At 48.1% G+C, this 20,307-nt stretch overlaps 1 protein-coding gene and 1 long non-coding RNA gene across 4 annotated transcripts in view; one reads left to right on the forward strand and one right to left on the reverse strand.

The window, feature by feature from the left end:
• The window catches only part of LOC126545497 (uncharacterized), a 62,077-nt gene that overhangs the window by 14,458 nt on the left and 27,312 nt on the right, over positions 1-20,307 (forward strand). The window contains exons 3-4 of one of the 3 annotated variants that reach the window (XR_008608579.2): positions 4,896-5,019; positions 9,664-9,741. This is a non-coding gene — a long non-coding RNA (uncharacterized lncRNA). Of the gene's footprint in view, positions 1-4,895; positions 5,020-9,663; positions 9,742-19,045; positions 19,831-20,307 lie in introns of those variants that run through there. The other 2 variants (XR_008608578.2, XR_011892329.1) reach the window with 2 other exon arrangements.
• Positions 6,268-12,254, reverse strand: LOC126545496 (non-structural maintenance of chromosomes element 4 homolog A-like). The gene is made up of 2 exons (XM_050193388.3): positions 9,406-12,254; positions 6,268-7,844 (listed from the first exon to the last, which is right to left on the reverse strand). Exons 1-2 carry the CDS (start codon positions 10,009-10,011, stop codon positions 7,479-7,481), a joined length of 972 nt encoding a protein of 323 aa, XP_050049345.1. The 5' UTR covers positions 10,012-12,254; the 3' UTR covers positions 6,268-7,478.

The following is a 20,307-nucleotide window of genomic DNA, read 5'->3' on the forward strand; positions in this document are numbered from 1 at the left end:
AGCTTATTTCTGGGTGGTGTGTACCGACCTCCGAATGCGCCCCCTCAATATCTAGACGTTATGCACGATTACGTTGCACAACACACTAACTCACCCTCCAATATTATCATCACAGGTGATTTCAATTTACCAGGAATCAATTGGAGTAATCTTTCGCACCACAGCTCTGACGTGAGAAGTGCTGAATCACTATTGTTTATTTCATATACTTTCTCTCTAGACCAACTAGTTTCCAAACCGACTAGAATAGCTGGTCCGTCATGTTCTGTGCTTGATCTGATGTTCGTAAGCAGCCTATTTCAAAATAACACATTAAACATTGAAAATGGCATTTCGGACTATAAAATGATTGTATTCTCCTGCCCAATTTTAGGAAACCGTGAACGCGTTAGGCCATCGATTGCTGTTATCATGGATTACTCAAGAGCGGATGACAATGCTATCTCAGAATATTTGAACGCCTGTTTTCTGCAGTTTTCATTACTTGACGTAAATGAATTATGGCTACGTTTTAAGAATATTGTACATTTTTGTGATGAAAACTACATTCCCTCCAGAGAGAAATGAGTGAACAGAGAACATCCTTGGGTATTGCGCGAAATAATACATTTAAAACGAAAAAGTAAAATGAAGCGAAGCGCAGAAAGAAAACCACATGTGACCTTCAAGATCTTGTATGCTTCCTACAAGATAAGATCCACACGGCCAAGGAGCATTTTTTCACTGTTACTCTGCCTTCTTACATGACGAATAAACCACAAAAATTCTGGCGCTACCTATCGAGGGAGCGGCACGCCGTATCGCAGATTATTGTTTCAAACGAGACTGTTGTTCAGCCTGACGTCATAGCAAGCAAATTTAATGAATTTTTTCAATCTGTATTTAACAGAACTACCTTTAACGGCCCCTTTCCACGGTATCAGTTCGACAATCCAATGCCTGAAATAGATATCGACCAAGGAATTTTTCGACTCTTGCAAAAACTGGATGTAAAGAAACCCTGTGGCCCTGATCTTATATCAAACGGATTTTTTCAAAAACATGCAGTTTGGACGCCAAAATACTTCTACATAATTTACAGGCAATCTTTGGAAACTTCAGTGATACCTGACGACTGGCAAATGGCCAAAGTAATACCTGTGCACAAATCTGGCTCTAAACTCGACGTAAGTAACTATAGACCTGTTTCATTAACATGTGCATCCAGTAAATTGTTCGAACATATTATTTATAAGGCCATAATATTGCACTTAGAGAATAATAACCTACTATACAGCCGGCAACATGGATTCCATTCAGGTGTAAGTACTATTACTCAGTTAGCTGAGATAACAGATGATATAGCTACCGCAATAAATAACAGAAGCCAAATAGATGCCATTTTCTTAGATTTTTCAAAGGCCTTTGATGTTGTTCCTCATCCAGATCTTATTACTAAATGAACTGCCATTGGTATACACGAGAAAACAGTATCATGGATCAAGAACTATCTCGAAAACAGAAAGCAATGCATAGCTATGAATGATATTATGTCTGATTACATCGTTTTCTTCTGGTGTACCACAAGGCTCAGTTCTTGCGCCCCTCCTATTTCTGATCTACATAATGATATTCGTTCATGCATTCAGCCGCCTATTCAAATGTGCCTATTCGCCGATGATTGCATAGTGTACACAACAGTGATTACCAGAGAGGATCAGGTAAAACTAAACAATTCGTTAGCTGCAATACAAAATTGGTGCAACAAATGGGGGATGAAACTGAATGCAACAAAAACTACCAGTATCTCCCTCACACATGAGAAAAATGCGCTTCAGTTTACATACCCAATAAATAATATACCACTAAGAAAATTCGATGAGGTCACATATCTCGGAGTCACTCTTACAACGAAATTAAATTGGGAAGCTCATATAAATAACATATATGACAAGGCACTTGGTAAACTACATTTCTTGAGAAGAAAACTTGGAAACACACCTCCGAGTGTTAAATTAAATGCATACAGAACCCTCATTAGACCCGCTTTAGAGTATGCTGATATTATTTGGGCCCCGCACCAGAAGTATTTAATTGACAAACTAGAACGCATACAGAACTTAGCATTGAGATTTATGTATTCACAATATTCGCGTCAAACGAGCATTACGAACCTGCGTGTCAAGGCTAACATTCAACCACTGGCTCAACATAGAATGATTTCGAGATTAAAATTTTTATACTTGCTTTATCACAGCTCCTATCGAATACCACAAGCAACATACATTCAAGCACCACTCAGACTTTCTGCCCGAACGAATCAATAAATCAATGTGGCACCATCCCAGCCATAATAACACTCACAAGTACTCTTTATTACCGCACGCTATTTCCCATTGGAACATGCTATCCTCAAGAGCCGTAAACTGCCCATCTGCCAATGCATTTATTGACATTATTGAGAATCTGGAATTTGAATAGTGATAAGTAACTGCAGTTACCTCTATTTCATATGCAGCCTCTTGTCGATCCATACTTATGGTAAACATTGTTTTTCCTGCTTCACGAACCGCTCATTTAAGCAGAGTATGTATTTATTGAGTACCATGTTCATTTTTGTGCGCGTTAATGCTTTTTGTTTTGGATTCAGTAGTTTCACTTTTACTGTTTTTTTTTTTGGTACTGTATTCCATGTTGTAGCCACTCCTGCATGGGCCCGACAAAGGCCTGCAGTATTGTGAAATAAATAAATACCTATCACTTCTACATCCTGAATTATGCTGTGATCAGCAGAAAGTATGAAGTCAATTTCATTTCTTGTTTCAACATTAGGGCTTTTACAGGTGCACTTTCTCTTGCTACGCTTCCTGAAAAAGGTGTTCATTATTCGAAGCTTATTCCTTTCTGCGAATTCTACCAGCATCTCTCCTCTAGCGTTCCTAAAATTGACGCCGTAGTTGCCAATTGTTTGTCCACCAACCTGCTTTTTCCCCACTTTTGCATTAAGTCGCCCATTACTATAGTATACTGAGTTTGCACTTTTCTCATCGCTAATACAGCATCTTCATAAAACTAATCTACTTGCTCATCGTAATGTGGGGATGTTGGAGCGTAGGCTTGTACTACCTTTAATCTATACCTCTTATTAAGTTTGATTACAACTATAGCTACCCTCTCATTGATGCTGTAGAATTTGTCACTGTTGCCCACCATATCCTTATGGATTAGGAATCCTACCCCGTATTGCTTCTTATCTGGCAGACCTCTATAGCAGGCCATTATTAAATGCTGGTAGCTAGCAGCAAACCTAAAGAGTATTGAGTTTCAAAAGGCATCATTAGTAAGCATCAAGTTAACAACTCTAACTCAGCAATAAAAAAGCATCACAATTGCATAAACTGAACTTAATACATCTAAAGCTTACAAAAGTTATGTATCCTATGCCACTCTGAAATATACGGCTAATTTGCGAGGACTTTTCCAATACCCTCATGAACACTGCGACAATTACACGTATGCTATAAATTTATGTATAAAATTTGCAAGCTTGAGATAATCTAACGTGTGCAATTTACAGAACCACGATATCCTACTTTGGTGTCGGGTTATGGATTTGTAAACTTCATGCTTCTATCTTTCCAAATTTTTCCCAAATGGAACAAATTTCGTTTAAATAAGTCCAGTGCTTGTCTCACGAAAACTTTTCTGCATTTTACATGTCTTTGAATACCTAAATAGGACTTGGACTCGAGCTAAAGCTTCCTCTTAGAACAGAACACAAAGCTTTTATTCGCACCAACAGCCCTAAGCAATCATTCCAAGGGGCTGATGAGAACTGAGACAGTAGTAGCAAGTAACTTAAGAATACATGTGTAGCTCTACTTTTTATACATTAATATAGCCAACATTTGACTAGAACAGCTAATCAGACCAATAGAAGCTTGGTGGAAGGTTTGCAGGCAGTATCCTGACGCGCGCATTTGCAACGTTCACACCAAATAGTAAGGTTGCTGTACCATATGAAATTAAGTGCCTGCCTTCAATTATGTAGTATAAGGAATCTTCACGTTTTGAAAAAGATATCATACAAATGTTTACACATTGAATTTGCAGTTACTTCAAGAACGCTTATCTACATACTTACACAGTGCTCCTCTGCATTGCAAGAACAGTGTACCCCTTCTACTCTGTAGCTTCCAATAAATAAGCCAGTCGCACGGTTTTGGGAAAAATCAAATTGCACTGCAGGTGTGACAGCAACAAGCAGCCAAAGCATCCTTCATAGGGCATGGCTTGTGTCAGTGCAGTTCCTAGAATGCACGAAACACGTGTGCGTGTCAGCTGAGTGAGCTAGAGCTATCAGTGTCCTGGCTCACAAGAGGGTGCCGCTCCGACTTCTCACCGCTAATAGGCCATGAATCGAGTGGTAGTAGGGGAAAAGGAAACCATAGGCTGATTTTGTAAAGATATTAAAGGTATAATAATCATTCGCAATGTGAACTTTAGGGCATTTATGGTGCGAAAAAAAAATAGAGAAAATTAGCATGGCAGTCTCTGTTTCACTTGTAAAATTAAATATGGCATCACATATGTTCCTATTGCAATAACCTAGTCCTGGCACCCCAAGTGGGCAAATGGGACCTTCTAGAAGTTGTTTGCTTTGACTTGAAAACTTATATTCTTCAAGGAAATGCTCCGCATTGCAATAAAATACAAGGGAAGGAGCCAAACCTGACCAGTGCAAATAACAATTAAGCAGTGGCATTAGCCAACACAGCCTAGTAAGTGTAACTTGAAAATTTTCTTGCGCAACAGCATCCACTGTGCCTGTAGGAATTAAAGTGCTGACAGTCAGTGTTGTTGAGGACGGATAATTCTGCATGTTCTTATGAACAGAAATTTTCTCAATCTTGCAGCAGCGGTATATATCGGAAGTTTGCAGAACCCTCAGGACCGGTACCATAAGGGATGCCGCTGCCTGTGTACCTGCCGACTTGTTTAAGCCTGTGTGACCTGGCGCCCATACCAAACGGACAAGACGTAAGTGTTGGGAATAGATGAATAAAATTCTCTGAGAATGGCAGACGAATTTGGCATTGACAGAACAGAACAAACGGACAGGCAGTTGGTCATGATAACAGCTGAAGAAACGGACGTGGGAAGTTCTTGTAGTGCTAGAGTGGTCTCCAATAACTTTACCTGGAATATCGGTGTGGTGTCAGACAGTCAAAGAGAAAATGACCAATTCATTAGTGAAAAAATGCCTCCTCCTGCCTTCTCTTCATTTACAGAAATACCTGTGGCTATCACTGCATTTATTTGAAGGCTCTCAAGGTAGTCTTCTAACAAGCTAATTATTAAATAGCTTATTAGAAGTTAAGCAGTGAAGCATTTTTTGGAAACACATCAAATTCAATGCTAACTGTAGGAGGCAACACATTTGGGATAACCACATCATGGATCATTACTTGTAATTAATGGTTCTAAGAGCTTCTGCACAAGAATTACCTGGTGACAGTAGTCGAGACCACCGACACAAAAAAAGATGCAGCCAGCTTACGAATGAACACAATCAATTAGGAGACTCTCTGGGGAAAATCAGAAATGTTCAGAAATGTTTGGACTGTCAGTACAGGAAACCGAATGCAAATCACTACAAATTTTGGACAGCCAAGACAAATGTAATGCCTCGTGTTCTAAAATAAGAGGTCGTAATTTGCAAGCAGGACACCGAAAATAACCTGCAACAGAACTACAAAAATGGGGCAGGCATACGAGCAATAAATCATCACCATAGTCCTCTTTGCATACCGAAATGACTGCTGCTAACTCTTTGAAAGAATCAAACTGCATTTACTTCTTTACACGATATACTCATTCTGTGAATACTAATTGATCTGTTCTGTATAAATCACACACAGGTATTTTAGCAATTCTTACGAAGAAGTTATTTCTTGACCAAATGTTAAAGAGATTCAAACAGAAAAAGCTAAAGGAAATGCAAGGAGTGCACTTTTGTTGACATTGAGAGATGTGTAGTCCATTAAGCCACACTTCAAAATCATTCAAAAACAACTGCAAAGCTTTAGAGAATGAATCCATCACAGTTTTCTTCGGATTGCTTGCCGTGAACAAGTCATATGCATTTTCTTATTTCAGTGCCTACTACAGGCTTTCGGCATGTGTGTGCATTATTTGGTACTTTGCACTTGCTTTGCTGCCATATGTGGAGAAAAATTTTTCTTGAAACATGTTTCATTATTCGATGTTCCCATTCAGTACAAGGAATAAACAACACATATAACTTTATTTGAAATGAGGACAATATATGCAGAACTATGAAGTAAATATAAAACAGCAATGACTGAACTGAATTGGAAATCATTTGGGGCTCCTTGAGCTGGGAGGTAGAACAAAGTAAACTTGCAGGAATGAGGCTGCGAACAAGAACGAGACTACTAGCATTCACTAGACGCTTGTGAAAATTGTAAAAAAGAAGCATGAGAAATACACGTCAGTATTCTCACGTGGCACCTGGCTTCTGGCACCGACAGGCACGGCATCGCAAAGATTACAAATGGCCCGTACGTGAAAACTGAAACATTTCTTTAATATTTTTACTTGAGATATGAAAATCCAACCACCTATAGAGCATTTTAAGCAGATTTCAAGCATGTCATTAGTTTCTGTGCAGCTGCTACAGTTCTTGAGTCAAGTCCTATACAATGGCAAAATAGTTATTTTGCGGGCACTTTATTGTGTAATAAATTTTTGCAAAACACTTTGTGCTGTAGCTTGTTTAGCTCTTTGTAGACCACAAACTGCCGATATTTATTCAAAGAGCGTGTACAATTACTGGAACTAAAAAAAAAAAAAAAAGAAAGCTAGGACACTTCAACTAATTTTTTTCACTATCACACGAAAATAGCCTTGTACACTTACAATTGCCTTATAGTAACGAAATTTGGCATACATACTCTTGAAGATATGTACAGTGCAAATGTATATCTACTTGAAATTGCAATATCTCCGAGCGGTAAGTTGCGAAAGTACATGGTTACATTTCAGAGAATTGAGAAACAAATTTTTTTTAAATGTTATAATTTTTTTGCATAGTTTCAGTAATTGTACACACTGTTCGGCTAGATATCGGCACTTTGCGATCTACAGAGAGCTAAACAAGCTACAGCACGGTGCTTTCTGTGAAAATTTATTACATAATAAAGGTGCCCATAAACATGACTATATTTTGGCACTGTGCATCACATAACTCTAAAACTATTAACAGCTATACAAAAAGTAGTGCCATATTTGAAATATGCACAGAAAACTCCATACTTGACTGAATTTTGAATCTTCTAATACAAGTAGTAAAAAAAAATTGCTTCGAGGAGCATCTCCTCTTTAATGCAGTGAGCCATGCAATCAAGAACGCCAACAGAGGATCAGTTCTGAACTACCAGGCACCATTCCTGGACACGGACACACGCTCAATACAACTAATCTGGAATCGCAGGCTCTGTGAGATTCAATGCCCTGACAGCGTCTTGCCATTTCTTCATGGTCATCGTCATCAAGAACACTCCACTTTTGTTGGCCTCACGCTCAGCACTAGTGTTTCCAAACACAGGCTCCACCACCACCTGGTAAACCTCATCGGGCTTTATACGGGCGTGGCCCTCGTTGACTAGGAACGACAGGTGAAATATATTTTCACATGTCTTGGCAAATGACTGCGGGTGGAGTACAAATTCAAAATATGGTATTGGCTCTCTAGTCTGATTATACAAGTCCTTCAGAAGCTGGTGGATCACACCGACACGGCCTGTTGTTGTCTCTTGGTTTGTCTGCTCCACGGAGCTCACCTGAAATCACATGAAAGGAAGTGTAGGCTATAAGAACACTTTCAAAACAATGCCACAAAGACAAGCACACGTAAGAAGTACATTACAAATTCATCGTGGAAATATTAAAACAACCTTGGTTAGTGCAAGCTCTTTTAAAGGGACACTAAAGAACAATCAATTTAGACTGAAAAGGTATGACAACTATATTTTCTTTAAAAATGTAATTTTGTTCTAACCTTTAAACAATTTATTGAGAGGTTTCTCAATCTGCTTGGTTTTTTTTACCATCTGGGATGCTGGGATCAGCAGATGGTATGAAGTCAATTTCATTTCTTGTTTCACCATTAGGGCTTTTCCAGGTCCACTTTCTGTTGCTACGCTTCCTGAAAAAGGGGTTCACTATTCGAAGCTTATTCCTTTCTGCGAATTCTACCACCATCTCTCCTCTAGCATTCCTAGAATTGACGCCATAGTTGCCAATTGCTTGTCCACCAACCTGCTTTTTCCCCATTTTTGCATTGAAGTCGCCTATTACTACAGTATACTGAGTTTGCACTTTTCTCATCGCTAACTCCACATCTTCATAAAACTGATCTACTTCATCATCATCATGACTGGATGTTGGAGCTGAGGCTTGTACTACCTTTGATCTATACCTATTATTAAGTTTGATTACGACTACTGCTACCCTCTCATTAATGCTATAGAATTCGTCAATGTTGCCCACTATGTCCTTATGGATTAGATATCCTACTCCGTACTGGTTCTTATCTGGAAGTCCTCTATAGTGGAGTACGTGGCCATTAGTCAGCACTGTATAAGCCTCACCAGTTCTTCTAACCTCACTAAGGCCAATGATATCCCAAACAATGCTAGATAGTTCCTCAAAGAGGCCTGCTAAGCTAGCCTGATTCGAGAGAGTTCGGTTGTTAAATGTTGCCACGTTTGGGGAATGCTTAAAGCCTGCGTCACCTCCGGCACGGGTTGGCTAGCAATTGCACTACCTTCGGGATTTTTTCCACACACGGACACTATAGTGGGGAAAGTAGCCCTTAACAGCTTCGCTGTAAGAAATTGCTGTCTGTGCGTTGCTGGCCCATTTAAGAGACAATGCTCATGAAATGCACAAGGCACAGGTTGCGCAAGCAGCACAGTATTCTGTTTGATACCTTGACTCTAGCCTGCTTTGTTATTGCATTCTTTGTAGCGAAGCGCTCTAAGAAGAAATGTGGACATCTGCAGCTAGCTGTTTTCATTCATGCATGATGCTTTTAGACAGGGTCAGCCAGCACTTAATCAAAAGCCAGCTTGCAAGAGAAGTCGCAGACTGTAAGCATAAACTTTGCTGAAGTCTGTATTATACCATATAGGAACATTGACTAGAAGACTACAGAACAAAACTGGAGGATGGCGAAGAAGGGTGTGGGCGCTTCTGTCTGTTATACCATTCTTCGGCACCGCCAGTTCGTGCGGTGTAAGGATAATCAACCAGCTCATTCATTTCCATTGCTAAGACCAAAAAAAAAAAAAAAAAGCTTCGCGATCGGGTCACTTCTCGGAACGGCACTGCGTGCGTTACCTGCTTAGGGACGGTCGGCGCCCTGTCAGGAGTGTCTTCCACCGTGCGTTCGACCGGCGCCCGCTTCGTCTTGACCGGTGCATCGTCTGCCGAGCCGTACACGTACCAGAAGGGATAGCTCGTCTTCGTGGTTCCTTCGGCGAGCTTCCCAAGCTTCGCCCACGCCTTCTCTGTCAGCGGACCAGTCGGCGAGTCGGACGTGTCCGACACGAAGTCGCGGACCCGTGCTGCGAAATGTTCCGGGTCGAACTTGCGCAGGTTCAATGGCAACGAGGCGGCCTGTTGAAGTCCCCGGGATGCCGCAGCGCTGACGATGTCAGAGTCCAGCACGGCCTCTGGTGCGTGGGTGACGTCATCGAAGAGGTCCTCTGCCGTCAGCAGAGCATCATTGGCCGGAAGCTTCTCTTCCTCATCCACCTGTCTGTCAATGACAGTGCGGTACGCGTGGCGCAGGTTGCGCCCTGGCGTGGCATCCTGGGATCCGGAACTGTCCTGCGATTCGGACCCGCCGGCGTCTGACGCCTGCGACATGGTCACCGGGCTCGGACTGTTGGAGAGTGTAGATGTCGTAGGTGCAGATGTGTCGGTACTCACAGCACGTGACATCGCGCAAGTGTGACGGTACTAGCGACCTCTTTTTGCTCAAAGATCTCAAAGTCAAAGCTGTCGGGCGATGCAAGCATAGAATATGCAGTTCCCGCGTTCCACGGAACGTTGACGTTACGTCTGTTGACGCCAGCAGGATGTCTATGTCGATTCGGCTTTCCCCTTTAGATTGGGTCATTGGGCCGCCAAGCGCGTCTGGTTATTATAAGCGGATCTTAAAGGCGATCTTTTTGCGGGTTGAATGCGGCGAAAGCGATTTTATCAGCCGAAAACACGTCATATACATAGTTTGGACACCGCGTAATTGCCCTGTATGACGTCTTTTCGGCTCCCGCAATTGCGTCCCGTTAATCTCGTTGACTCTTTTTGTGCATGAATACTAAAATGAAGTACAGAAGGAGCAATAAAAAACGAACGCCTGGTCATATGAAAGTCTTGGCATTCCTTATGCACGTGAAGCATTTGCGTTCGGGCACGTGACAACATTCGGCCTTCTTAGCGGTCGTAAGTTTCCTCCTTATTAAGGCGAAATCCGTAGATCTCTGTTTCAAGGTCCCGCTGTGAGGGACAGAAAATATCACGTGGCCCAAGGAAGGCCGGAAGCGAACCAAAGCATGTCCAGCCGTGTACAAGAGGTTATTAATTATTAGCAAAGTTGATTGGTTTAAGGTGGATGAGAGAAGATTAAAGTGGATTAGGGCAAATTAAGGTGGATAAAGGTGCCTTAAGGGCAACGCCAGCGGTTTTCCGATGTAAACGGATGTCTATGATATTCGCTGGGCACGTTCCTCTGAACACTTCCGTTATGTCCTCAAAAAAAGCAGGTTTGAGAGTTGCACCGATTTTTTGCAAATTTAATTGCCTGGAACACTCTACCTCCTCCTCAGTTACAGGCCATATTGTGTATGACGTCAGTAGTGTTCCATGCAGAGCATGCCGGGATCATGCAGACGACAGCGTGGATTAGTAGACGATCGTGAGCTACACTCTTAGGCAAAAATTACACCCTTTTGGTGGTATCTTGCCACACAACACTCCAAAAAAAATATGCAGCTCCCCCGCACTGTGGGAATCGATGTAAGCGAAGCTTTCTCTGCTGTTTGCTTTGATTGACGATAATTAGCGGTGAAGTTGACGGCGAATGTTTAATTCAATGTTTTGTCCAACACAAGAGCGGCGAGTTGTTGTTAAACGTTACCTTGAGTGTACCGCTGCTGTTTGCATAGTGCACAAAACGCAAAGGGAGAGGTCTTAGCTTGAGGCATTGTTGTGCGCCATATTTCATAACCTTTGAGAGGGTTGAGCATTGTCATTACCTCACATGGCACATCACATCGTGGCAGAAGCATTAACCTTGAATTTGATTATGGGGCTGTACGCGCCAAAGCCACAACCGGATTATGAGGCAGGCCGTAGGGGCGCACCCCGGATTAATTTTGGCCCCGTGGTGTTCTTTAACGCGTCCCTAAATCAAAGTGCGCGGACGTTTATTTCGCCCACGTCGAAATGCAGCTGCCTCGGTCAAATCTGCGACCTCGAGCAATGCCATAGCCGCAAAGCTATCGCGGCGGGCACAGAAGTGTTGATTTGGCGTTGTGGGCATCGAGGTGCCTTCCCGCGCCTCGACCCACAGCCCGCGCGTTGTGCCTAGCTCCGCCGCCGTAACGGCAACATGGCGGACACGGCTAGCGCGCTGGAGCTAATTTCCCGCGCAAACCGTGCTTCTCTCTCCCCGGCTCGAATCGCGGCGCGAGCGTCACGCCCTGATTGGCCTCTCGAGTGGCTGCCGCCGGTCGCCCTCTCCACCCGAGCTCTCTTCCGCTGAGCGCTTTATGGCTTTATTGCCGCGGCAGATGCTCACAGGCCCGCAACGAGTTGGTTGCATATGACCGTTGCTCCCGCGACTTCTCGTTCTCGCGCGCTTGGTGGACCGCTTACCGGTTAGCCCTAGCGCAGCGGCCGTGCGTACTTGATCGGGCTTGCGGTGAGCCTTTGCCCGTAAGCGCCGTGATTGTCGCACTGTGATGTATCTTGGGTGAATAAACACGCGTTTGTTGGCGATCTGGCTCTGGAGCCTTCTCTGCGCCTTTGTGCGTTGCGGAGTTGAGCGTCGTGCCCTTTCCTGACCGCCGCTCGTAGGCTGCGCCTTGTGCAAACTCATCTCCACATAACTGCACACGACTCGGTTTCGACATGGCATCAGAGCAGGCCCCTTCACGGCCCTCGTTCTTGCGTGATCCTCTGGCTACGGACTTAATGTCCTTCGACGCTGATGACACCGACAGCATGAGGTAGGTTCGCCTCGGCGACCCTCTGTTTTCGGCCACCGGGAGCGATCCCTTTTTTGGACAGCCCTTTGGTGATGTCGACCGCTCGGATGTGTACCTTGGTCCTAGCCATGCCTGTTTTGAGTTTCCTCAACTGTTTGAGACGCGCGTGGAGCAGGTGTATACTAGCCCATCCGACGTGCTGTTCCCCTTCGCTGGCCCCGTTTCGTCCCGAGCGCAGTTGAGTACGCCGTATCGGAGCCACCCCGCTTAGGTGCTGGCACAAACTCGCTCGCCGAGCTCTCTTTGTCCCGAGCGCCTTTCTCGGACGAATTCGTCGCGGAGCACTCCCGCTCTGCCGTAGGCGCGAGTTCGCTCGCTGGCCCCACTTTGTCCCGAGCGCAGTTAGATAGATGTCCGGTGCGCCACAGCAGAGCCTCCGTGCCTCGCTGTTGGTGCAAAACTGCTCGCTGGCCTCTCCTTGTCCCAAGCGCAGTTGGTAGGCAAGGTCGAGCGCGAGCCACCCTTCTCAGCCGACAACGTCGTCGCGCTTTCCGACTACCGCTTGCCTCTTGCTCAGCTGAGCGACATTTTCGACGCACGTGAACGACCCTGCTCCGCCGTCGATCCGTTCGCCGGTCGTCTGAGGCCTCATGCACCTGTCGGAGCGGCAACCCAGCTCTCCTTTATGCCGTTTACTGGACCCTCAGGGTCGGGCGTGCATTTGGGAGAACAGGCGCAGGTTGGCCCTTTCCAGACCGCCGCGCCTGGCCCGGAGCAAATGCCGCTGCACACAGCAGCCGCACAGATTCTCCAAGTCCTGATGGAAGCGGCGCGCTCGCAGCTCTAAAGGGAGACTTCCAGTCCCCTCAACCAGACATGCAAAGCGGCCTACGGGTACCTCTCCCGGAATACGGCGGTTGTTCGGACCGCACGAGTGCTACGGAGTACCTCGAGGCACTGCACCGCTGTCAACACGTAATGCGGCTGGATGACAGCGCGATGCTAGGCACTGTATTGCCCGTCTCGCTAACAGCCCACGCGGCACGGTGGGACCGACTTGTCGGCTACCAAGCTCGTTCGATGGAGGAGTTTAGGACGCTTTTCTGCAGCGAATTCCTCCCTCCTGACTCTGAGCGCCGCATCCGTCGCGAGCTAGAGCTTCGCATTCAACACCCCGACGAATCTCTGCTCGAGTGTGTCAGAGCTATGCAGGAATATGCAGGAACTCTTATCTTCTTGCTGACCCTTTGGCATCTGACGCCGAGAAGGTGGAGCGGGCTATTCGTTAAGCCCATCCAACCTTCGCCGCTTACCTTCGGAGTGCCCGTTATCTTGACCTAAACGAGCTTGCCTCCGATGCGAAGCAGATTCTGGGCGACATACTGGCAGCGCGAGCCTGCCGCCACCACCGTCCGACTCTCGAACCTCGTGTGCGTGGGCTGGTGGTGACATGTTACCCCGAAATACGAGGCGGCCTCAGCCACGAGAGAACACCGAGATGCGCGTGACATTTCTGACCGCGCTCTCGACCCGTACTCGCACGTCCGAGCGCGCTGTTCTGCCCCGCACGACCAACGAGAACGCGAACCACGTGCCCTTGCGCACGAGAGGAAATCCAATCGCGGTGCCCCTTTGGCTAGCGAACGGAAGCTACGTAGCGCTCGAGACGTGCCCAGGCCCCTTCTGTCGGACTGAGGCGATGTCTGCTACCATTATCCTGAACGCGGCCATCCTGCTCGAACATGCAAAGCGCGCCTTCCACGCAAGAGCCTCCTCGCCCGTCGGGAAACGGCATGACCCGCCAGTGAGTTCCCCCTCGCCGGCGGTGACAGCAGGAGCGCATGGTAGCGAAACCAAACCTCTGGCTCCAATGGCGTGTCGCGCTGGAACTGACTCTTCCCCCACGCCTGCGCCTTTCATCGACCTTATACGATCGCTGGTCGGCAGTTTGTGGCGCTGCCGGATAGCGGGGTTTCGGTCTTACTTTTCGGCGAAGAGGTTATGGTTCATTTGCACCGGCGTTCTGTCCGCATGAGAGCCTGCGACACCGCCTTCCACCTCGTGAGCGGCACTGCTACCTCGTGCGGTTCTGTGCGCTGGGAGAATCGCGTGCGCCGTCAGCGCTTTGTGCATCTCCCGGGTCTTTCCGTGCCCGTGATTCTTGGACGCGACTTCCTCGCACGCATGGGTATCGTGATTGACGTCGCAAGCGGAGGCTATAGGGCAAGCCCTTCTGACCCCCTGCAACCCTTTGCTACACTCCCGCTGGCCGCGGCGGCCCCTCTGACGCCGGATGCCACGCGCGAGGAGGAGGATACCTAGCGCTGCCCCTTTGGCTCGTGTCCATCGCTCCGCCGCCAATACTGGTCCATTGGCCGGCACGGCGAAAACGGTCGGTGTGAACCACTATCTCACGAGCATTGCGCTGCTACGGCGGTCAGGTGCCGGCTACCCCGGCGACCATCCCGTTAAGCAGCAGCTTGGACTGCTCGCTGCCGCCTTTGTCTGACAGCTTGTCGGTGCAGGAGAAGGCACGCCTGTCATCGCTGCTGACTCTGTTCAGCGCGATGTTCACTGAACGACCAGATTGCACCTCTCTTACCCGCCGTGGTTGCTCAGTGGCTATGGTGTTGGGCTGCTGAACACGAGGTCGCGGGATCGAATCCCGGCCACGGCGGCCGCATTTCAATGGGGGGGAAATGCGAAAACATCCGTGTGCTTAGATTTGTGTGCCCCAGGTGGTCGAAATTTCCGGAGTCCCCCACTACGGCGTGCCTCATAATCAGAAAGTGGTTTTGGCGCGTAAAACCCCATAATTTTTTTTTCTTTTGCACCTCTCTTGTGCAACATCGGATCGACACAGGCGACACACTGCCGTGGAAATGCAATCCTCACCCCGTTAGTGTGGCCAAAACGAAGACAATCGACCAGGCATTGGATGACCTTATTGAGACCGGCATCGTCGAACGCTCAAACGGTCCCTGGAGTTCACCGGTGGTAGTGGTCCCCAAAAGAGACGGCTCTTGTCGACTGTGTGGACTAGCGCCGGCTGAACGAGGCCACGAGGAAGGATGTTTTCCCTATGCCTAACGTGAGCTCAATCGTGGCTAATCTAGGCAATACGTGCTAGCCGTAGCTACCTGCAGGTTCAGATGGAGCCGGCTGATGCGGAGAAAACTGCGTTCACCTCTCACCGAGGCCTTTACCAGTTTATCCGTAAGCCATTTGGCTACTCTGGAGCTGCAGTTACGTTCCAGATTGATTGACCGCATTCTGGGGGATGCTAAGTAACGCTATGTGCTGGCGTACCTCGATGACGTTGTCGCCTCTCGAACGTTCGAGGAGCCCCTCCGCCCTCTGGAGGACGTCCTCGAAAGGTTGCGTGCCGCCGGGTTGACTCTAAACCCGAAGCCTAAATAGCTGAGACTCACATTCCCCTATTGGGCTTTACCATCGACAGGGGTCGTGCGCGAGCTATCTTCGAATACCCAACGCCGGCGAACATTCAGGGCCTTAGGCGCGTTTTGGGAATGGTTAACTATTATACAGTTCATACCGAATTGCGCCGCTCTCCTAGCACCCTTGACCGCGCTGTTGAAAAAATCGGCACGATGGAGCTGGGTTCCTGAGCAGGAGGGTGCCTTTCATGCACTATCCTGAGCTCTAGTGGCCACAGCCGAACTGAAACTACCCCACCTGAACAGGGAGTTCGTTGTCCAAGCTGACGCGAGGGACCTGGGCCTTGGGGCTGTGCTGCTTCACGAGCTCGACGGCTTTCTCCGACCAGTCGCCTTTGCCAGCCGGTCACTTAACGCCGCCGAGCGCAACTGCGGCGTGACCGAAAAGGACTGTCTCGCTATAGTTTTTTGCTCTCCGGAAGTTCGACTGCTACGTCGACGGAGTGCCGTTTATGGTGGAGACGGACTACATGGCACTCACCTGGCTTAAGCGTTTGCGTAAGCCCTCAGGCCGCCTTGCCGATGGCCGTTGACACTGCGGCGGTACAATTTTATTGTGCGCTAACGGAAAGGGAGTTCGAACGTGATGGCTGATGCCCTGTCGCGCGCCCCCGTTTCGGCGTCCGACCCTTTGGTCCGTCACTCCCATGGTTGCTGGCGAAGAAAAGGGTACTTCTGACCCGATGGACACGAGCACCCATGTCAGGTCAGATCTGCGTGCCGAAGTGAAGTGCCAGCTGGACGATGCAGTTGAGGGTAATCCTCAGGATTGCGAGCTCCGTAGCTCAAGGGAATACAACTGCATTGTTCAGGGATCGGTGCAGCTCTCCGCCAGTCTAGATAGCCTAGATAGGGATGATTCAGTTGTTAATCATTCGGACTGTGCGCGTGAGACAGCGATCGATACCGACGGGCTGTGTGTCGATGCACAGCGTGAGCTGGGCAATGCAGTAGAGGGCAGTTCGCAAGAGTGCGAGTTGCATAACTCGAGTAAAGACTGCTGCATTGTGCCAGAGTCGGTTGAGCTGTCCGCCAGTCGAGGCAAAGATAGAGTCGATTTAAATGATAATCACTCAGACTGTGCGGGTAAGAGACCGATCCGGGCCGATGAGATGTGTAACGGCCAGCACGAGGCGCCAGAAGGCGACATGCAAGAGAATGCAAAGAGAAAGCGCCGCCGAAAGAAGCGCCCTAAAGATAGGAATGCGGTGACTAATGTAGCGCCGCCAAAGACGGCGAGAGACCCAAAAGGGCAGGGCGCGAGGAAAAGAAAGGTGCAGTCGTCACTGACGATGTTGACGCATCCTAATCGTTCGAGCCACCGGTCAAAGGGGGACCGCGAAGCATGTTCTGCACGGACGCGGACAAAGGGCACGGGGCAGTTAAATTCCTCGTCGTTCCGTCGTTCTCTTCGAAGCTCAGCGTGCAGTACGAAGAAGCGCAAGGTGGCAAGACGAGACCAGGTGGGGAGTAGCGACGCGGTCAATCGAGTTCGTGTTGAAAGCGGGGCGCCAGGACGCAAATTGGCAGGGGACTTTAACGTCTTGGGGGAGCTGATAGTGAGTCAGCCCTTTTGTTGTTCCTCGGCATCCAGAATAGCTTTCAAACCGCGACCACCTCGGGTACGGCTCAAAGTATGAGTCAGAGGTAAACGTTTGAAAAGAGAGGCCATGAGAGCTTCCGTAGAAGGAAAACGTGTTGTTTTGTTTTATTTTTGAACATTTGCAAATTTTCGCGATTTGAGACTAATTTCTTTCAATATGTAAAAGTATGAGCTTTGTTTGTGTTTTGTTAGAGAAGCTCGAGATTTGAAAGACGCGTTTTTTTGTAAACATGTAGTATCGCGAGGTGTTCATTAATAAGTAGATAGGCTTTTTTTTGTGTGTGTGTGAGTAACCTGAGTGTCAAGGTTATCGGTGAGAGGCCTATCGTAACGCGCGTGTGTTTTAGTTAACCTTCTTTTTTTTATAAGCGTTTTTTTATTTTCTAAGGTTAACCGCGTAGGTTTTCAGTAAGTGCTGTTTCATGTGGGTCGCAAGCCCCAAGGGTAGCGTTGGCCTGGCGGCCTGGGGCACAGCTGGAAGCATCCGAAGGTCCTGGCAAAGAATGAGTCGACTGCTAACAGAACAACTTGTTTATTCTAGCATCGCAAAAGAGCGGCCGGTCAGGTCGACCGAAGTGGAGAGACGGGAGACCACGTTACTCGACGGAAGAAATCGAAGCCTCTCTCGGCGTCCGTGGGCTGCTGCTTTTATACTCTCGGAGTCGAGGGCAAGAAGGAATGGCTCGGGATGAGGCGCACGTGACGGCGGCACACGGACACGTTGAGACGAGAAGGTGACGCATCCGCCGGGCCGGCGCCGGTCAGACCTCCTCGCTTCACAGTTGGGGAGCTCCTCTCCCCGGCTGCCGCGCTTTGACAAGCGTGGGCACCAACATGTACACACACACACACACGAAGACACGTGGCATTGAAACATGCCTGGATGCGCTTGGGAGGAAGCGTTGCGGCAGCGCTGAACGGGCCAAAATGTCCGCCGCTTTGAATGAAGCCCCGGCGTCCGTTGCATCCGCGCCGGCTATACCGCGCGTCGGAGGCGAAACGTAACAGTGCATCATTTGCACCGAGAAGCGTTCTTAGTTCCATTAGCGCGTGTTCTGTGTGGACAGAAGCAAGCGGATTTATGACTGGGTTGCTCGTGTGTTGAGGGCAGCCGTATTCTGACTTCTTTAGTGAGCGTGCGTGGAACGAGTAATTGAGACGCATTTTTTTAAAAGGGTTTTGCGGAGTGCGTAAGTTACGCATATCAAGTTCTGGTTTAAGGTACGTGTCCTGTATGGACTAGAGAAAGACACGTGAGTAGGCGTAATGAAAAGTTTGCCTACAACGCAAGTACGCGTTCTGTTTAGTGACCACAAGGCTAGCGCGCTTGTGATTACGTACTTGTGAGGTTGACCAGACTGTTGAGTGGCACCAATACGTGCGATAAGTACGCCACTGCGATAGGTTGAAAACATGCTGTTCGTGTAGTTAGGCCACTTATGTTCGGCTGTTTTCACTGTTTGTTTGCAATGGCAACGACCCGTTGTTTTGCTACAACAATAGCACTCTGGTCTTGTCGGCATTCGGGGAGAAATGGATAGCGGTTTGGAAAGGTGGTTGGAACTGCTTTGTCAAAATTAAGGAAATAAAAGATCAGGGTTCATTTTGACTCAGTAATAGCCTGGCGAGTCAGGGGTGAAGAGCCTGCGCTTACACGTGGTGCAGCACTGTGTTGTTTTGTTTGTTTGACGTATGTTCTCCAGGGCCCAGGATCCCGAAGGTTGTCAAACGAGGCTCGACACCAGTACCCTGCAGGTTCTTTCAGCGTTCCTCATGGCCAGCGAATTGAGATCACCGGCCATTCTGAACTTCCGGGGCGAGGACGAGCTGTTAGATATGGGGCCGTTTCCTGAGCCTACATCGAGTTCCCCAGACCACATCGAATCGCACCAAAGCTAAGTACGGAATGCAGAAGCAGATGCCACATTCCTGAGGCACGGCACGTGCAAACAAGTTGGCGGACCCCACTTCGTGTGCAGCCGGTGGAGCTATTCACTGCTTGGCTCTTTCCGAAAGTGAGGGGAAGGGACTCTTCCGTCCTGGCACTGTTGCGGGTAAAGTGGGTCCCGAAGAAAGACGGCTGTAATGCGCCGTGACAACCTGGCGGCGATGCCCCCTACCCTCTATGGCGACGACGCATTGCAAGGCAGCAAGGCAAGACCGCAGGGAGAAGTAAACCCTCGGACAAACACCCGAGCAGCGACTCTCTTCGCCGGGTGTGATTCCATCGCACGGGCGCCTACCATTGGCCGAAAATGGCGTCATCTGAGCGGGCTCGCCCATTGGCCGAACGTGACGTGTCATCAAGATACCGAAGGGCTTAAAAGACGAAGACAGAGCATTCCTAGAGCATTCCGGGATTCATCTCTTTCGAACTTCTTGCGACGGGCCGCAGCGTCCGAGTTGCTGCCGGCCCGTAATGACTTTACTACTGTTAATTGACGCTCACTGTAAATAATGTAAATAAACCCAAGTTTTTCATCTCGAAGTCCTCCTCAACTCCTACAACTGGCGCCAGCGGTGGGATTTCCTCCAACTCCTACAACTGGTTGCTAGCGGTGGGATCGCCTCCAAATGCATCACGCGGTCCTCGGGACTGGGAAGTCCTTAAGACAAAAATAGCCCAAATATAGCCATGTAGCCAACTCGGAATTTTCGACGCCAATCCGCATAAAAAGTAGCCCGATTTGGCTATTAATAGCCCAATCTGGCAACCCTGCTCCCCAGCTCGAATCGCCGCGCGAACAAGTGGCCTCTAGATTGGCGGCCCCCTGTGCGCCCTCTCTACCCGAGCTCTCTCCCGCTGAGCGCCTTATCGCCGCGGCAGATGCTTATAGGCCCGCAACAAGTTAGCATAAGTTAGTCACATGGGACCTTTGCTGCCGCGACTTCTCGTTCTCCCAAGCAGCAGAAAGTCCCCGTTACAAAATCGGTCCGACGTCTCTGGCCGACTGCAAAACGGTTG

Source organism: Dermacentor andersoni, chromosome 1, assembly GCF_023375885.2.
Source record: "Dermacentor andersoni chromosome 1, qqDerAnde1_hic_scaffold, whole genome shotgun sequence".
NCBI classification, from domain to species: domain Eukaryota; kingdom Metazoa; phylum Arthropoda; class Arachnida; order Ixodida; family Ixodidae; genus Dermacentor; species Dermacentor andersoni.